This window comes from Diabrotica undecimpunctata, chromosome 9, assembly GCF_040954645.1.
Source record: "Diabrotica undecimpunctata isolate CICGRU chromosome 9, icDiaUnde3, whole genome shotgun sequence".
Lineage (NCBI taxonomy): Eukaryota > Metazoa > Arthropoda > Insecta > Coleoptera > Chrysomelidae > Diabrotica > Diabrotica undecimpunctata.
The window spans coordinates 23,382,627-23,398,019 of NC_092811.1; the positions used below are offsets into that span (position 1 = coordinate 23,382,627).

The window sequence follows — 15,393 nt, forward strand, 5'->3', positions numbered from 1 at the left end:
TCCCATACTGGCTCTTGAGGCTTTGCTCGATTTACCTGCTCTAAATCTTATTGTAAAGCACGAAGCCATAATGGCAGCATAGTGTCTTAACCGCTCTTGATACTGATTAAGAATTAATTGTCGAATGGGCCATTGTAATAGCTGGAGACAGGCCCTAGTTTGTTGTCCTGTGATCTCTATGGTACAGGACAGCATGGCCCCCCAATTTAAGTTTTCATCCTTTTTTTGGTTCAATTTCCTAACCGGGATGAGTAGATAGAACAAGAGCCTGCACTAATCCATCGAAGCGGGCTTACGTGATTCACTGATGAGTCCAGAATAGACAGGCAACTAGGTGTCGGAATATATGGGAGCTAGTCATTCAGAACGAGATCTTTGCAATCCTGGTATGTGCTCAGGAGCTGATACATAGGGCTTGCTATAACTGCTCTGACAGTTAAGCAGCGCTAAGGGCTCTGAAAGCGCCCAAAGTCAGCTCCAAGCTGGTTCTTGATTGCAAGAGAGCACTTGCTGATGTTCGGCCATAAGGTTAACCTGGTGGGGGTACCGGGACACACAGGCGTAGAAGGGAACGAACGACCTGACGTACTGGCACGACAGGGCTCATGTACTCTGCCGGTGGGACACGAACCCCTAATTGGAGTGCCTATCAGTACTGGTCGGGGTAGTCTCAGAGAGCTTCTTTTGCGGAAGTTTCGGGATTCTTTGGCCAGTTGTGAAGGTATTCAAAAGTCATAGATACTCCTTCATAGATAGACTTCTCCTTCTAGACCGCAGAAAGCTCTCTGGTGGTCAGCATGTTTACCGGCCATTGTAGACACAGGCGGAGAGAGTTATTCTTAAAGAGACTTGTGGCTTTCTGTGAACAAAAATTAATGCTTGTAATGATTTTTGAAGTGGACATTGAAACGTCAATAAACTTACTTTAAAATTTAATTGTGGCTTATTTCCATTAAAATAGTAATTACATTAATTATTACGATATTTATCTTCTGGTAGAATCCGATAACTTGTTAAATTATTGCAAAACTTCCTAGTCCGGAGAATACTTGTACAAAGTACAAAGTTGCAAATTACAAAGTACAAGGCAATGTACTTTGTGATGACTTGTCGCTTTATTTGTAAGAATATAAATTGGGGTTAAACACTTTTTAGCACGTAGTTTGGGACAATGTGGCTACAGCGGAACAATGATCAGACTAATCTCTTTCTACTTAAGCAACTGGAGCTTCAAAGTCCGGATAGGGCAAGTCCTGTCCAAACTCGGAACCCCGGAGGCTGGACTGCCACAGGAAGCTGCCACCGCTGCTTTACTCAATATTAGCGCACACGTTCTCATAACACCACTAAGCCTTTATGCAGACGACACTGCAATAGCGGCCAAGCCCCAAAATGTAGACAGCCTGCAAACCGCATTGGACAAAATCGAGGAGTGGAGTATTAGATGGAAAATCGCCATAAACTCCGACAAAACGCAAGCGGTGCTATTTAAAAAGAAACATCAGCAACTAGACGAACAACTTACTTGACAAATCAATCCCATCGAGTAAAAAAGCGAGGCCAAATACATGGGAGTCATCATGAATAAAGGACTGACATTTAAAGAGCACGTAGACGCCACAGTGCAAAAAGTCAACATGGTTAAAGCATCCATTAGAGGACTCACAGGCAGAAAAAACAAATTAAGGATAAAAACCAAGATGATAATAATAAACAGTATTATTCTTCCAATACTTACATATGCATCTCTCGCATGGAAAGACCCCGGTAATACTACAAAGAAGAGGATTCAAGCAATTCACAACAGTTGCTAAAGAGAAGCTGTCAACATTCACATATATGTAGCAGAACGTTTCATATACATGGATCTACAACAGGTCAGGGTGACTAAAATAATGAAGGATGGAGCCAGGATTAAATTCGCAAAACTGGAAAATCATCCTAGTCCCATACTGTGAGAGATCATGAGATGACGTTTTACACCGTTGAAAACACAAGAGGTCTAAACAACAAATAGTGGAATAAATAAAGGAACCAAATAAAAGCTAAGTCAAACAAATTAAAGAGAGGTGAGAGAAAACAAAATAAATACAAGAGAGAAAATCAAAACAAGTAAACAAATAAATAAAATCAAAAAAGAGAAAAACAAAACCCCAGAGAGAAAAATAAATAAACCAACAGAGGATAGTTCGTAGATCTAAAAATTCGATAAATACTGCAAATCGTCGCACTGTGTGGGCCCAAGGGTAGAGGACCAACATAACACCAATAGGACCCTCACATAGACATCCTACCAAAAAAAAATAACAAAAATATAAAAACGTCAACCAAAAAAAATATATAAAACACAAAAACCATGTTGGGCTCTGTTACACAGGAATCCTACATAAAGATCATTTGGCTGATAGTTGTGCCCCTATCGCGCATCGGAGTACTATAGGGTGAAAGGGATGGTCTGGAGCATTGGAGTGCGGTGGAGTGACTGCTGTTTTTAACTCGAGTTAATACACCTCGCTTCAATGAATTGTTTCACCCGAACGTAATTCTTAGGGATGAAGATGTCTCACAGGCTGGGTTTAATTAAATTGGTTGATTATTTGCTTAGTACGTAGTCTAATTAGAATGTTCACATCATACAAAAGTCATTGTTTGAAGTTCTGTCAAGTGTACTTATTAGCTACCAACAAAAAACATTTTTTAGTCCACGACTTCAGCAATTATTTCACATCATCGAACGAGAAGTTGGAGATAAGAGCATTCGAACTATATTTATCCATCGATTTTTTACACTTAGAGCGGACCGTCTCTATCTGCTTTGATAGTTAAGTAGCGCTATGGGCTTCGAAAGCGCTCAAAGTCAGCTATAAGCTAGTTATTGAGTGCAAGAGAGCACTTGCTAATGTTGAGCTATCCAAAAGGGTTATTTAGGTATGAGTAGCGTAACGAACGGGCTGACGCACTGAAAAACGGGGCTCATCCACTCTGTCTATGGGATTAGTGTTATTAGTGATTGTAGGTAGTAGTTTATTCCATTGTCTCTCCTAAACCAAACGTGTTCCTTAGACTGATTTTTCTTCTAATCGTATTGTGATGATTTTGATAAACCATTTTTAAACATAGGAGAAAAGACTTATCGCTCTCTAATAATTATAAAAACATTAATATCATACAGTATTATATATTTTCTCCCAACTATGTTAACTATGTAAACATCAAATCTTCCTGTATACTAAAAACGTTATGGTTGTTTAAGCGGGACTATAAATATATGACCGATGGACATACACAAAATTTGTAGTTGTATATCGTTTGCGATTAGGACCAACCAACATGAAAACGCAAATTCTAGTAGTATTGTTTGTATTATTCAATGTTCAGATGGATAATGCCCAGCTAGATTATAGGGGTATGTATTAAAAATTATAAATTGTTTTAAAATATTCAATGATTTTTATTTTGAGTCCATGTATGTACGTTATTTAAATTTAATTTGTTTTGTGTTTCCATGTTTTTTTGTTGTTACATTTACATTTCTTTTAAAACATTTTTTTATCAAAAAAAAATTTGTATATTTTTGTCATAAATAATTGTGTCTAATTTTGGAATAGATGAATAAGTGACAGCAAAATTTAGACCCTTTGACAGCATTAAATTCTCCGTTGGATTTAATGTCGATTTGATAGATTTAAAATGATAAAATATCATTTTAAAGTCTTCTACTTTAAAATGTATAATGTATGTCTGTATTGTCAATATAGATGAGTCAGATAAAATTCAATGAGAAGAATTTTTCACTAAGTAACAAAAAAACAAAATTTGTTTAATTTACTAATGTTTGTATTTTGAGAACGATTTCCGAAGTGGAAGTTGAAACGTTAATAAACGTACTTTAACCTTTAATTGTGGCTTATTCCCATTTAAATAGTAATTATATTCTTGTCTCTACACCTTCGTAAAAATTGGAATGAATTTTGACAATGGGTTAGTTTTTTGTTTAAAGAATCCCTAATCTCCAAAAATTTTGAATAAAACTGGTCCCATAACGGTTTCTTAATATTATTCTGAAACTTTTTTCTTGTGGCATTTTAAAGTAGATACTATTTTAATGAGAATAGGCCACAATTAAAAGTTAAAGTAAGTTTACTGAAGTTTCAATTTCCACTTCGGTATTCAAAAATACAAACATTCATAAATAATTGGTTATGAACATAACAAAGGATCAAATGCATAACTCGTATATTTAGCGTTGATATCATAATATGCAAGAATTTGTACGTTCCTAGTCAAAACATTAAACATGTACTTCAGGAAAATAAATTTTTCTCATGACATCTCAATAACCAGGAGTTTTCCAATAAGAGATAAGACGATAATATGAGACAAACAAATCATGAAGATATGATGATTCTACTGGTATCCTATGAACAATAAAAATTTTTTCTTTTAATATACACCAATAAATTTACTTAATATTCTAAAAAAATGACTTTTCCTATGTTGTTTTCTATGTTTAGTGGGGCACATTAAAGAATTAGAAAGTCACACATAATACAATGGCAGTGACTCCCATTACATACCATTTTGGCATATCTTTTCCATTTCAATTGTTTATTTTTTTTATTTTCCTAATGCTTAAACGTTTCTTAAGAGTGAAGTAGATGGTTTAAACCATCTACGTTTTGCGGACGATATCGTGCTTCTGTCAGATAATCTGGGAGAGATCAAAGACATGCTCCAAGAACTGAATGACATACTACAAGAAACTGGGCTGGAGAAAAACCAAAATGATGACCAATATGGTTCCCAGCGAAGAGATACAGATCAATAACAACAAGGTAGAATTAATCGATAAATACACATACTTGGGTCATGAAATTAGAATAACCAGAGACAACCAAACCTGCGAGCTAAATAGACGAATCACGTTGGGATGGGCGGCATATTGGAGGATGAGAGACATTTTTAAAACAAATACCCCAATTCACCTGAAAACGAAGGCATTTAGTCAATGCATCTTACCAGTCTTGACCTACGGAGCAGAAACCCTAACTTTAACGAAAGCTACTGCCAAAAAACTGGAGAGATCAATGCTGGGCCTGACCTTGAAAGATCGCGTGAGAAATGAGGAGATATGCCGACGAACTGGCGTAGACGATATTATAGTGCGAATCGATAAACAAAAGTGGAGGTGGGCTGGACATGTTGCTAGAATGGAAGACGGAAGATGAACAAAGAGATTACTGGAGTGGAGACCAAGAGCCGACAAGCGAAGTTGAGGCAGACCACCCACCCGATGGACCGACGACCTAAAGAGAATAGAAACAAACTGGATTGCAGCAGCTAGAGATAGAGAGAACTGGAGACGTTTGTAGGAGGCCTATATCCAACAATGGATGTGAGAATGGGGCTGGATGATGATGATGAAGAGTAAAGTGTTTTGAAAACAGTTGTTTTTTACTGGGAATCACTTATCTCCATATTTCTGTCTTCCTGTCCGGTATTTTTCCTAGTTACTCCTTACTCCGAAAATACATCTGACGCAAAATGTATATCCAGTAATAATGTCGACCAACAAAATAATTTTTACATGATTATCTTCATATTTTTATTGGCAAGATAAAAAATATTTGTATTGTAATGCAGCTCCAAAAATATACTTAGAAAATGATAGCGACAAACACAAAGAACGGGTCGCCAAGCACAACGAAATGTTTTGCATCAAAAAGGAGGACCTATAGCACATTCTAAACTAAACGTCTACATAATTTTCAGTAGTTTTCGCTTATTTTTTAGAGATAATATTGTAAAACACATAGTTTAATGGTCTAATGCAGAAAGTAAAGAAGAATAATCATAAAAAAATATTGATGCTAAAGTGTTTCTACGTTTTATTGGCTTGTATATATTAGCAAGGGTTTACTAATCCCATAAACAAGGAATTACTAATTTGTGGAATACAGAAGATGGACAGACAATATTCAATAAAACTATGTGCAGAAATAGATTTACCACAATTTCTCAATGTATGCGGTTTGATAATGCTCAAGCTGAAAGAAAAAGTCCAGATTTAGATAAATTATCACCGATTAGAAATTTTTTTAAATTATGGTTATCTACATTACAAGGTTCATACATATCTTCGAAAATTTGACCGTCGATGAGCACCTGCTTACTTTTCGTGGTAGGTGTCCATTTAAGAAATATACACCTTTAAGGAAGATATGAAGACATAATTGCAGAGTACGGCCTTGGAGTTAGAAATGAAAGAGGCGACCTGCTGTGTGAATTCTGCCAGGAGAACGGTTTTGTCGTCATGAACACATGGTTTCAGCTCCCACCTCGTAAGTTATATACTTGGAAATCACCAGGAGACCGTCCAAATCGAATAATTAGAAACCAAATTGACTACGTTTTAATAAACAGAAGATTTCGTAACGCTATCAAAAGAATCGCAGTATATCCAGGTGCTGATATTGCATCCGATCATAATCCGCTAATAGCAGATGTGAGGTTAAAACTAGCAAAAATTAAGAGAACAAATACAAACACCAGCACGCCTATAAATACAAGAGAACTGATGAGAGACGAAAATCTGAAGAAGAGTTATGCAAATCAAATTAATGAAAGAATGCGAATAATAGAACAAAATGATGATATCGAAGAGATGGTCAATGATATTAAAGGAACGATTCTGGCAGTAAACAGGGAAGTTAAAACACAGATCAGAAAGAGAAAGCATAACGAATGGATGACGGACGAAATTATGGATCTAATGGAAAAGTGAAGGCAACATAAACAACAACGTAATCAAGACAAATACAAACAGATACACAAAGAAATTCGCCAGAAAATTAAGAACGCAAAAGAACGTTGGATGGTGGAAAGGTGCAACGAAATAGAACAATTGCAGGAAAAAGGAGATAGTTTTGGACTACATAAGAAGATCAAAGAAATATCGAATATACACAAAAGCCACCACAGAACAAGAATACGCAACGACAGAAACGAATACATAGAGTCAGAAGAGGAGATAGCAATGGCGTGGAAATAATACGCAGAAAGACTTTTTAATGAGGAAAGACCAACACAACCAACGCGCAAACTTCCTTCCGAAAACTTATCAGGGCCATCAATAATGCGAAGTGAAATAGAATATGCAGTTAGAACCACAAAGATGCATAAAGCAACAGGTCCAGATGAAATTAATATAGAAGCAATAAAACTACTAGACGAGGAGAATATCGAAATCTTGGTAAAGCTGTTCAATAGAATTTATGATACTGGTTACATTCCGCGAGAATGGCTGCAGTCATCCTTTGTGATGATCCCAAAAACAGCTAATGCCACAAAATGCAATGAACACCGCTTAATCAGTTTAATGAGTCACTTGCTGAAACTCTTCCTTAGGATATTACACTCAAGAATGTACAAGGTACTAGAAGAACTTAGCGGGTCAACACAATTCGGTTTTAAGGGAGGACTAGGAACAAGAGAGGCAATTTTATGTTTGAACACCTTAATACAAAACTGTTTAGATCAACGAAAAGATGTCTACCTCACCTTCATCGACTACGAGAAGGCATTTGACAATGTTAAACATGATATCATGATGGAACTACTACATAGGGCCAACATGGACCAGAAGGAGATCAGAATTATTCAGAATCTATACTGGAACCAAATGGCAAAGGTGAGGATTGATCAAGACCAATATACGGATGAATTTGAAATCCGGAAAGGTGTCCGCCAAGGCTGCATACTCTCTCCGATGCTTTTTAATTTATATGTTGAAAATATATTTGCGGAAGCATTAGAAGACACGGAATTAGGCATTAAGGTGAACGGCATACCAATTAGCAACCTACGCTATGCGAACGACACAGTGATTATAACTGATAATTTGGAAGATCAGCAGTTATTACTTGATAGGGTGAATAGCATAGGTAAAAAATATGGCCTCAAAATCAACATTTTGAAAACGAAATATATGGTCATTAGCAGAAACCCTCCAGAAAACCCGATAATATGCATAGGTGACGATCGCATAAAACGCGTGAAAACTTTTAAATACCTTGGCACCACAATCAATGACCAATCGGATCCACAACAAGAGATAAAAACCCGAATACAAATGGCAAGACAAGCTTTTGTGAAATTCAGACCGCTCCTATGTAATCAAAACCTAAATTTCAAAATACGCTACAGAATGGTCAAGTGCTACATATGGTCCATCTTGCTTTATGGCATGGAAACGTGGACTTTGAAAAAAACATCTATCAACAAACTTGAAGCATTTGAAATGTGGTCATTGAGAAAAATGATGCGCATACCTTGGGTGGATAGAGTTCGAAACGATGACGTCCTTAAGAGAGCCGGCGTGGAAAGAAAACTCTTTGAATTAATTAAAAAACGCAAGATTGGTTACCTTGGGCACATATTGAGAGGAGCAAAATATGAAATACCACAGTTAATCCTACAAGGGAAGATCGAAGGTAGGAGAGGAGCCGGCCGCAAACAATTATCCTGGTTAAGGAATATTAAAGAATGGACAGGAATACATAATACAGGCGAGCTGTGTCACGCCGCCAAGAACAGAATTCTAGTAATGAGATAGTCGCCTACGCACTTTGGTGTATGGCATGTTAAGAAGAAGAAAATACCTTTAAATCTAGGGAAGTAGGTACAAGATAAAGATAAGGGCAGCATGCGACGGTCAAACTTCATATGTGTACAATTGCCAAAGATATATAGTGGTTAAACCGGAGACCAACGTAAACGTAACCAAGCAAGCGAGTTATTTTAAAGATGGCAAATGGACTGGAAACATCATGAAGAAATGTGACTACCGACCATTTTTTTTATGTCTTGATTTTTATAAGAGTGTCTTCGAGTACTTCTACATTGTATCGTTCATCTTAAGAACCTTTTTTTTCTGTCCTTAAAATTCTGGCCTTTACTCTATTTTCTAGTCTACTACACATTAGTGACGAGAATCCGCATTTGTTCCTCTCCTTGTGCGGATATTTAGTATATTAGATTAAATTCTTAAGTCATAATTAGACTTCGGCAAATATGCATATTGCATATTTTGCATATTGTACATATTTTATGCAAATATTTCATATTTTGGTATATTTGTATAAAAGTTTGCATAAAGTGCACAAAAGTTCAGATTTTTATACTGTATTTGAAAATTTTTAAACATACCAATTTATTTCAATTCTTGTATAAAATTTTGTAGTCATTTTAATCAAGAAATGATCTAAGTACGTAATCTCTACAGGTACAAAACATTTACAATTTCAAAGAAGATCAATTTAAGTAGCCCTCAACATTCTTAGAAAGTCTCGGTCACTGAGGCATTCAGTTATTGGATAATCGCTAAGGGTTCGCTCATTTGCATTTTATGATCTAATCCCCAAATCTATCTACAATTTATTGTATCTTAACAGCAGGTAAACGGCTAATAGTTTTGTTCCTAATTTAGGGATTTTCCAAAATCTCCCAGTTTATTGAATTAGGTACCTAAACATTTCTAATTTGATGCTCAGATTTGTAATCATTTTTGTTTTGATATTCAAAGCGTAAACACTCGTTGTGCGTAACAAAAAGGAAGATTGTGATTTTATAATGCCTAAAACAACCAGTGCTTCAACTTGGATTAAACCTTATAAAGAGCTGTCTATGGATATGGGAAAAATCTACTGTTCAGTCTGTGGCAAAATTGTAAGTATCTAATATTTTCTATTAAATATCTAATATTTCATACATACAGGGTGTTTCCAAATGACACTTACAACGTTTGACTGTAGATACTTCTCGAAAAATTGAACAAAACGATATAGTTAATGAGGGGTTAAACTTATTTACTTTTCGAGATACAGGGTGTTAAAATTAAAAAAAATTAAATTCTTTTAGTTAATAACAACAATAACTTTAAAACCAATAAACGTATTTACTTGAAATTTAGTACTCGTAGGTTGTTTTTAAATGAAAAATAGCTTCCTTTAGTGAGAAAAAATTGTCCATGGTACAATACAATGGTGTGTATTTAGAAAAATTTTTCACCTTTACTTTTTTTATGAAGTCAGCTATTCTAAAACACAATTATTTTTATTGTAATTGAATTAACAAAAAAAAAACTTTTGTTGAATTTTAAAATAAGTTACATGATGTACTAATGGTTAGTAACAAAAACTAATTTGTGGATTAATACTGTATTTAAAACACTTAGCGAGTGTTTTTTTTTCCAAACCAGTTATTTGATTAACCAAAAACACCTTGTATATTTTTATATTTTAAAGGTTGGGTTAAAATAAAGGTTTTTATTTTTATTTATAGCTAGCATGTGAGAAGAAATTTCAGATAGACCAACATGTGAGAACTGCTTCACACATTGCAAAAAAAAGGAAAAATAGGAGGAAAACATCAAACTTCAATGGCTAAATGTTTCCAATCTACTTCAAAAAAATTAGATGAGCAAGAAACTTTTAATGAAGACTTGTCGTGTCGCGCATTAGTGTCTGCAAACAAACCGCTTTCAAAATTAGCAAATATAAATTTTAGTTCGTTTCTAAAAAAATATTGTAAACTTAATGTTCCAAGTGATCGGTCTCTAAGAAGAAATAATGTGAACGGGCTATACTCGTCGGTGTTAATTAATATTAAGGAAGAAATTGCAGATAATTATTTTTACATATCTGTAGACGAAACCACTGATTCCTCAGGAAAGTATATTGCTCATTTATTGATTGGTGTTCTTAAAGAAGATACCATTCCAAAATCTCATCTTATTTCATGCCAGCAACTTGAGAAAACAAATGCTTTAACAATTTCGCGTTTTATACAAGAAACATTAGCAACTTTTTTTCTTCCGACAACTATTCCTTCTAATAAATTACTGCTTATTTTATCGGATGCTGCTCCTTATATGGTGAAAGCAGGACAAAATTTAAAAATATTTTTCCCAGATTTAATACATGTTACTTGTGTAGCGCATGGATTAAACAGAGTTGCAGAGAAAATACGAAAAATGTTTCCTCTTGTAAATACCAGGATATCCAGTGTCAAAAAAGTATTTCTTAAATCTCCTATAAGAATTCAACTTTATAAAGAAATGCTACCTAACATTCCTCTTCCACCACAACCTATTTCAACGCGATGGGGAACATGGTTAGAAGCAGCTAATTTTTATGCAGATCATTTTGTTAAAATAAAGAACATAATTGATACGTTAACAGATGAAAGTTCCCAATCTCTTTTGGATTCTAAACAAACTTTTCAGAGTAACTTGCTTCAACAAGAACTTTCATTTATAAAATCAAATTTTAGTTTTGTTCAAAAAACAATTACTCAGTTAGAATCACCAAAACTGTCATTGTTCGAAAGTACAGCATTAAAAAAATTAATAATATTGGGAAAGGTAATATTGGAAAAGATATTTTAAAAAAATTTGAAGCTACTATGGAAAAAAATAAAGGTTACCATATTCTTTCTGAAGTAGTCAGTGTTCTAGCTGGAAATATTTCGGAAGCAATTAATTTAGAACCAAATGTTTTGGTTAGTTTGAAAAATGCTCCCGTTACATCAGTTGATGTTGAACGAAGTTTTTCCATATATAAATATATGTACTCAGACAGAAGCCACAAGTTTTTGTTAGAAAATTTTGAACACCACTTGGTCATTTATTGTAACCATAATTCTAAATAAGTTTATTCATACTTAAAAATGATGTAGTTACTTAAAATAAATGTAAATCTTAATGAATAGTAGGAAATATTTAGTTATGTACACTTTTTTTTTTAAATAAAATTGTTACTATTTTACGATTTTTTTATTTATTTGTATGCATATTTTGTAAACTATTTGCATATTTTCGGGTAAACACGTGCATATTTATGCGCATATTTTCTACATTTTTATTTGCATATTTGCCGAAGTCTAGTCATAATCTATCATATTTACTGTAAGTCCGGCTGGTGATTTTCGAGTGTCTTTTTGTATACATTTATTTACGCTAGCTTAAGAGTTGTTTATTTCTTAAAAAAAATGACTATATTCTTAAAGATTTTGCAAGAAGATATTTATAAGGGAAATATAGGTGAAAGAACTTCGTGTTATTGATACAATATACAGCTACAAAACCTTCAGGATCGTTATTTTTTCAATACGTAAAGACTTTGGAGGTCATAACATTGTTAATAAAATGTTTTGTTTAATTAATTAACAATTTAAACTTACGAATTAGATCCATTTTTAACGTACCTGAAAAAAGAAACAAAAGTTATTAGAACAATTGATATTACAACTTTATAAAACAATTAACCATTTTACAACACAAAGAATGGTAATAGTGACTGAATAATCAAATCTATTGGAAGAATAAGAGGTTTTTCACAATATTTTCAAATTGTATCCAAATTAACTACAGATGTTAATATTTATCGAAAGTATCAGCCCTAGATTCATAATAATATATTCCCTATGGTGAAGTAGTTTTCGAAGTATATATCAGGTGGTGAAAAAGTAGGTCCTTATCTCTTTTAATAATTAATATTAATAATTCCTTTTTTAATATTAATATTAATATTAAATAGGGAATTATTAAATCCTTATAAGATAGAGCCAAAATTACTTGTTCTAACGAAAATTCGTTATTGGAGGAAAAACATTTGTTAACATCTGTTTTATTAAAAAATGATTATCCTTTATCGTTTATAAATAAGGAATTTTCAACAATCGAACGAATAGAACAAACCAACTTAGAATGAGATCCTACAGCATATGAAAGGAATAATACAAGGAAAATAACAATACCATACATAAAAGGATTCTCGGAAAAGCTTAAAAGGATAGGAAATAAAATAAACAACATTCAAAACAACAAACACATTGAGATCTATTTTGTCCAAAACCAAACGTAATAATGAACAAGAAAGGACAAAGAATTGCATTTATAAAATACCTTGTGAATGCGATCAGTTTTATTTAGGTGAAACATCAAGACCATTAATGTTAGAATAAGTGAACATCAATCCTATATTAAAAATAGAGAATTTGATAGATCTCAAATATGTAAACACGCATGGGATAATGAACATAGGGTTCAATGGAATGATTCAAATATAGTCCTAAAAGAAACGGATGGTAAAAAGAGAAAAATCAAAGAAGCGGCTCTAATTATGCTAAATGAGACCAATTGTGTCGCGAATTCCTCGGCAGAATGTAGTAGGATCTGGTTACCCATATTGAAAGAGGAAGTTATTAAAAGGAAAATACCAGTATTGATAAGTCAGTAACATATAGAGAATACATCATTTATGTTTTTTAAATAACAAACATATAAAATCGGAATTTGGTGTTTATTGAAGGTAAACTAAATGCACGATCAAATACTTACCATGTCGGGATAGTATTATGAGGTTTTTTCCTGGTTTTTCCCTCATAATTTACTATGGAATCACTAACAGGAGAATTTTACTGTCATCATGGCATGTATTTGTCTTTTTAAAGACGAATTACATGTTATGATCTTTTCTGACGGATATTCTCAAGTTAAAGTTGATTTCATGTAATCGAATCTTATAAGTAAAGTCGTCCCAGGAACGCAACTTAAAAATATTGGCAATATCATTTTAAAGTCGTCGACTTTAAAATGTATAATGTATGTCTGAATTGTCAATATAGATGAGTCAGATAAAATTAAATTATTAGAAGAATTTTTCACTAAGTAACAAAAAACAAAATTTGTTTAATTTACTAATGTTTGTATTTTGAGAACGATTTCCGAAGTGGAAATTGAAACGTCAATAAACGTATTTTAACCTTTAATTGTGGCTTATTCCCATTTAAATAGTAATTAATCTGTCGTTAGTCTATGTCCCAATAGTTATGACTCACCCTGTAGAACAGACATGAATTTGTGACTTTAAACAACTAGTAATCACACTATTAATCCATTAGACGTACTAATAAATAATTTTAAAACGGCATATTTAGAGAAATTGGATCAGATAAACTGAAGTTACATTACAAGATTTGTAATATTGACATATTGTATAATTGACAAATTGTACCGATGCAAAAATTCAGCTGTTGCAAAAGCTGCAGATCCAGATAAAATTCCCTTTATCTTTATTAAAAATCTTTTAAGGCCTAGTCTAGCTAAACTGCTTGAAATTTACAATTTCATATGGACCAACAAATCATTTCCAAATTTTTGGCAGAAATCCATAAATATTCCTGTTCAAAAACAAGGCAAACCTTCAACTGATCAAAATTCCTACAGACCAATTTCTTTCACATGTACAATGTGCAAACTTATGGAGAAAATGATCGATAAAAGACTCCTGTGGTTCGTGAAAAAATATAAAATAATAAATTTGGCACAATCGGGTTTTAGATCACATTGAAGTACAGCAGATAATCTAGCAATTCTTCAAACATCAATCATTAATGTTTTTCAGTGCATACAAGACGTATTAGCTGTTTTGTTTGATATCGAAAAAGTATTAGATACTCTCTATAGACCTCTTATTAAAGGATAACTCGAGGAAAACAGTATTTCGGGAAATATATTTTCATTTATTTATCAATTTCTAACACATAGAACCTTGAAAGATGGTAAAATCTCTAGGACTTTCAAACAAACTGATGGCGTTCCCCAAGGATCGGTATTGAGTCCTACACTCATTTTATTTGTTAAACGATATATGTAAAAAAATTGAGTTACCAGTCTAGTTTGCACTTTACGCAGATGATTTAATAATTTTCTGTCGAGGCAAAGACACTTTTGTCACTTGCAAACTGCTTCAGAATGCTACTGACCAATTGCTTGAATGGACTTCGGTAAGTGGATTTAACTTTTTTGTTAAAAAGACAAAAACCATGACGTTTTCTTGCAGGACAGCCAGTACTATAAATCCTAAAATTACTATAAATGGTAATTGTCTACCTGAAGTAAAGATTTTAGGACTCACATTCGACAGTAAACTTATTAGGAAATGCCATTTAAAACATTTTAAAACTAAGTGCATGACAAATCTTAACAGACTAAAAGAGACTAAAAACTCTGACTAATAATCATTGGGGTGCAGACGAAACTTCCCTGCTTCAGATTTATAGATGTCTTATTTGTTCTAAAATAGACTACTTCAGTTTGATTTATATGTCAGCTAGCCCATCAGATTTAAAAATTTTTAAGGCCCTTGGAGCCTTCAGGTCGAGCCCCAGAGAGAGTTTATACTGATAACCCAATGAACTTCCCCTCTAGCTACGTCGCCGGCAACTCCTTTAAAAATATTCGTCTCGAATCTCAGCTAATACCGAAAACCCAGCTTATAATTTATTAAGTAATGACCTTTTAAACTCCCCTTCTCCTATTTAACTTCTACT

At 33.6% G+C, this 15,393-nt stretch overlaps 1 protein-coding gene across 1 annotated transcript in view; it reads left to right on the forward strand.

Moving 5' to 3' along the window:
- Positions 1 to 3,283: 3,283 nt before the first annotated feature.
- Positions 3,284 to 15,393, forward strand: part of LOC140451455 (C-type lectin mosGCTL-7-like) — a 30,158-nt gene continuing 18,048 nt past the window's right edge. The window contains exon 1 of the mRNA XM_072545268.1: positions 3,284 to 3,406. Within this exon, the coding sequence (XP_072401369.1) occupies positions 3,331 to 3,406 (76 nt within the window). The 5' untranslated portion in view covers positions 3,284 to 3,330. The remainder of the gene's footprint in view (positions 3,407 to 15,393) is intronic.